This window comes from Nerophis lumbriciformis, linkage group LG04, assembly GCF_033978685.3.
Source record: "Nerophis lumbriciformis linkage group LG04, RoL_Nlum_v2.1, whole genome shotgun sequence".
NCBI classification, from domain to species: Eukaryota; Metazoa; Chordata; class Actinopteri; order Syngnathiformes; family Syngnathidae; genus Nerophis; species Nerophis lumbriciformis.
In genome coordinates this window covers 33,630,001-33,635,000 of record NC_084551.2, presented here as the reverse complement: position 1 = coordinate 33,635,000, position 5,000 = coordinate 33,630,001, and the positions used below count along the sequence as shown (strand labels likewise).

The following is a 5,000-nucleotide window of genomic DNA, read 5'->3' as shown; positions in this document are numbered from 1 at the left end:
ATGTATATGTATGTATATATATGTATGTATGTATGTATGTATGTATGTATGTATGTATGTATGTATGTATGTACAGACCTTAAATTTTAACTTTTTAAGGTCAAGGCAAGTGTTGCCTCAAAGGAGGGCTCATATTTTACAGCACCAAGGTAAGTTAGAAGGGCACCAAGGCAAACATTATTGTCTTTCGAGGCAGGGGCTCCAAAGTATGCATGCATGCATGCGTGTATGTGTGTATATGACTTGTAAAGAACATAATGTCATGGCTATCTTGAGTTTCCAATACTTTCTACAACTCTTATTTTTTGTGATAGAGTGATTAGAGCACATACTTGTTGGGTACCAAAAAACATTCATGAAGTTTGGTTCTTTTATGAATTTATTATGGGTCTACTGAAAATGTGACCAAATCTGCTGGGTCAAAAGTATACATACAGCAATGTTGGTTACATGTCTGGTGCTTTAAATGGGTCAATGAAAAAAAGAGGATCCAAATTCTTCAGGACAACCTAAAATCATCAGCCGAGAGGTTGGGTCTTTGTCGAAGTTGGTTGTTCCAACAGGACAATGACCCCAAACACACTTCAAAAGTGGTAAAGAAATGGCTAAATCAGGCTAGAATGAAGGTTTTAGAATGGCCTTCCCAAAGTCCTGACTCAAATGTGTGGACAATGCTGAAGAAACAAGTCCATGTCAGAAAATCAACAAATTTAGCTGAACTGCACCAATTTTGTCAAGAGGAGTGGTCAAAAATTCAACCAGAAGCTTGCCAGAAGCTTGTGGATGGCTACCAAAAGCGCCTTATTGCAGTGAAACTTGCCAAAGGACATGTAACCAAATATTAACATTGTTTTTTTGTTCCAAATAAACTTTAAGATTGAGCAATCAACATCACGGAAAAAGTGTTTTGGGATAAATATAGGTAAGCATTGAAAGAGTTTCAAAAATGTAGGGAGAAGATTAATTTTGATGCAATTAATTCTTCCAGCGAGAGACAAGGGAAGAAAAGACCAATGAAAAAAATCCTCATTCATCCTGCTTAATAGTGGTAAAAAGTTCTGGCCTACTAAATCTTAGCACTTTCTGGTAACGTAGATGCCTAAGTACACCAACTTATCAATAGAGACTTTGAAGGGAAGGTCCGAAAGGGCATATGTTGTAGCTGCAGCATTGACAGGCATAACTTCAGTTTTTTAGATATTTAGCTTATAACCTGATAACTTCCCAAACTTGTTCAGTAATGTCATCAATGGAGGAATAGATCAACTAGGGTCAGACATGAACAATGAGAGGTCATCGGCATACAGTGACAGCTTATGCACCTGTCCTCTCCTTAAAATACCAGGCATTTGGCTGGACCTAATGGCCACTGCCAAGGGTTCAATGGCAATAGCGAATAATAGTGGGCAGCCCTGGAAAGTTCCACGAGAAAGGGGGAAATATTCTGAACAGTCATTGTTTGTTCGGACTCTAGCAAGAGGGGATGTGTACAGAAGTTTGACCCATGATATAAATTTATGACCAAAGCCAAATGTTTCTAATGTAATAAATAGATAATTCCAATTCACTCGATCTAACGCCTTCTCGGCATCCATTGAGATGATAACTTCTGGGTTGCAAGATGTCAAAGTGGAATATAAAATATTTAAAAGGCGCCTAACATTGTGAAAGGACTGTCTTTCCCTGATAAACCCAGTTTGGTCTGTAGAAATAATAGAGGACACAATGGTGTCCAGGCGAGCTGCAAGAATCTTAGCTAAGAGTTTTACATCGGCACAAAGTAAAGAGATAGGGCGATAGTTCGAGCATAACAGAGGATCTTTATCCTTTTTTAGTAAATGTGATATGGTAGCCTGGCGCAGTGAGGGAGGAAGGATACCTGTCTGGAGGCATTCATTGTACGTGGAGACAAAGGTCTTTTAAAATTCAGTAGGAAATCCGTCGGGGCCTTGACATTTTCCACTCTGCATTGACCTCAAGGCAGACTTTAGTTCTTCAGGGGTCAGAGGTCCATCCAGCCCGACAGACATTCTAGGGTCAATGGTTGGGATCTGTAGCGACTTAAAGAATGTTTTATACTGTGTGATGCGTTGCACATGCTCTCAGAGGAGTATAGGGCTTCGTAATAAGTCTTAAATTGATTATTTATAATTACTGGATCAACTGATATCTTATTACCAGTGTCTATCTGTGAGATATGCATGGATGAAGAGAGTTGCCGAATTTGGTGTGAAAGCAATCTGCTGGGTTTGGCACCTGATTCGTAAAATTTTTAGCGTGTTCTTACTAATGCTGCCGCTGCTTCCTCAGATGCCATGATGTCAAATTTAGCTTTTTTAGTGAGTACCGTATTTTCCGCACTATAAAGCGCACCGGATTATAAGGTGCACCTTCAATGAATGGCCTATTTTAAAACTTTGTTCATATATAAGGTGCGCCGCATTATAAGGCGCATAGAATAGACGCTACAGTAGAGGCTGGGGTTACGTTATGCATACGTTAGATGGAGCTGCACTAAAAGGAATGTCAACAAAACAAATAGTGATTGTACTGACACCACCTTGCTGCTCTCTGTTCAACAACCTACTGTTCGAGTTTGTCCTCCAACTGTAGCCATCTCGCTTTGTTCCCTCGGAAACTGTTTATACTTCTTTACTGGGCACGGGTCATCATGTTGCTTCCTCCACTTCCGCACCATTGATTCGTTAATGTTAAATTCTCTCGCTGCTGCTCTATTCCCGTGTTCTACTGCGTGACTGATCGCCTTGAGTTTAAACTCTGCGTCATAAGCGTGTCTCTTAATAGGAGCCATTTTTGGGTCTTTACATAAAGTTTAGGTCTCGCAACTACGGGACTTCATTTTCCCCCGTAGAAGAAGAACTTTTTCTTCTACGGGGGAAAATGAAGTCCCGTAGTTGCGGGACTTCATTTTCCCCCGACAATGCTGTAGATACTTTCTGAATGTTTCAAACCACAAATTGCTTGTACAGTGCTTACATTGGACTCATATTAAGTTCACAAACTAGAAAAAAAACTGTAAAAAGGCCAAAAAACACTTAAAAAGCATGAAGATGAGCAATGAACTCAGTAGCTAACAGCAGCACTGCTGTGCTAAATTTAAAGAGCACAGGAGATTGATCAGCCCAGTTACAAATACTGTGAGGCCGGGCACAAAATGGCTGCGCTGCGAGACACACAATAGGTGGATAAAATGTTTGCGTTGCAAGGCACACAATAAGTGGATAAAACGTTCGCGCAGCGAGGCACACAATGAGTGTATAAAACGTTTGCGCTGCGAGGCACACAATGAGTGGATAAAACGTGTGTGCTGCGAGGCACTCAATGGGTGGATAAAACGTTCGTACACTGAGACAACGTTTGTACATCAAACAAAGCATATTTTTATTCGGTCTGTGGTTTATAAATACAAAAGTTCATGAGGGGTTCGTAAATCAATGTTTCATTGTAATTGCATATCTGGCTCGATGGTTATCATAATACTTGTCCTCTTTGACATCTCTAGTACCTATCAGTAATGGTGTCACAAAAAAAAAGTAAAAAAAAAAAAAGTATTCCTAACATTGCTGCTAGCTGCAGAGAAGCTTGTCCATGCATTTGTGTCCTCTAGGTTGGATTGCTGTAACACACTCCTCATCGGGATCCCTGGCAGGAGCCTCCAAAAGCTCCAGTATGTTCAGAAAAGCGCTGCCAGGGTCCTGATGAGGGTGAGGAATTATGAGCACACCAATCCCATCCTCCGCACCGCACTCTTCATTGGCTCCCCGTCACCGCCTGCATTGACTACAAGGTCCTCCCGCACACCCACCACTCTGCACGGTGATGCCACCACTTACCTCACCGACCTCCTCACACCACACATTCAGCTAGGACCCGGTCAGACCAACAGCACCGTCTACTCGCGTCCAGGACACAGCTCAAGACCATGGTGGGCAGAGCTTTTGAAGCTGCCGCTTCCCGTCTGTGGAACACCCTTCCTGACCACCTCAGGAAGGGTGGTCAGGAAACTGACCACCCTTGTTTAATCTTGTTTTTTTTACGTTCTATTTTTAATGCTTTTATTATGTTTTTACTCTGTAGCACTTTGAGATTTGTTATTCAAATGTTAATTGCAACACAAATGAAATCTAATATTATTATTGCTGCATTACAATAACGAGAGGTGTCGCGAATTAGAGCGATTTGAACTCTCATTTTGACTACTTTTGGGGCATATTTTGTACACCTTGATCTGTGTTAGAATTTGGAGGTCCCACCAGTGATTTTGTCATATTTAGTTAACATTTGTATTCTCAAAAGCACTCCAAGAAGCTAAAGACATAGACCTCCATCTACAGCCACTGTATGGCCAACTGTCTCGATTGGAACAAGACGGACTCCCTCAATTTGAGGTGTCCATCCCTTTGCTGTTTCACTTGTTATTCCTGATCTGGACTAACTGCCAAGCTTACCAAAGGCCCACACGAATTGTGGTCTTATTTCAGGAGCTTTGCAATCTGCTCATTGAACAGGTAAGACTTTTGCTAATGTATTTATATGTAGAGATTATTTCACATTTTAATCTGTGTACCTGATTTTCACATGCACTATTTTATTTTACAGGCATCTACCTATTTATCCGCTGACTTGTTACTACGAGAGGACCCAGATGAAGGTGTACAAATGGTGACGAGGGTGATAAAAGTCTTCCGATGTTTTAAAGAGAGTTACCAGAGCCAAAGGGAGAGGTTGGCCAACCATGCAAAAAATGCACCCTGGGATTTCTCATCTGCTATGATTTTCACACGTTTCAACTACTTCCTTAACCGCATGCAACAACTGAAGGTGAGGGTTTACGGTTTGTATCTTCGGACGTTGTCCAGGTGTAGGTTTCCCGTCTATATATTATTTTGTTTTGCAGGACGTTTTTGAAATAATGCTGGAATATAAAAAGATGGAAAAACTGGAATTTGGTGGAGCAAAAGGCAAATTCTACAGCGAGC

At 41.1% G+C, this 5,000-nt stretch overlaps 1 protein-coding gene across 4 annotated transcripts in view; it reads left to right on the top strand.

Moving 5' to 3' along the window:
* LOC133600244 (dynein axonemal heavy chain 11) overlaps positions 1 to 5,000 on the top strand; it is a 79,895-nt gene that overhangs the window by 7,779 nt on the left and 67,116 nt on the right. For all 4 annotated transcript variants that reach the window (XM_061953173.1, XM_061953155.1, XM_061953163.1 and 1 more), the window contains 3 exons: positions 4,318 to 4,529; positions 4,621 to 4,842; positions 4,919 to 5,000. The exon at positions 4,919 to 5,000 is cut by the window's right edge and continues 86 nt beyond it. In XM_061953173.1, coding sequence (XP_061809157.1) covers positions 4,318 to 4,529; positions 4,621 to 4,842; positions 4,919 to 5,000 — 516 coding nt within the window. The remainder of the gene's footprint in view (positions 1 to 4,317; positions 4,530 to 4,620; positions 4,843 to 4,918) is intronic.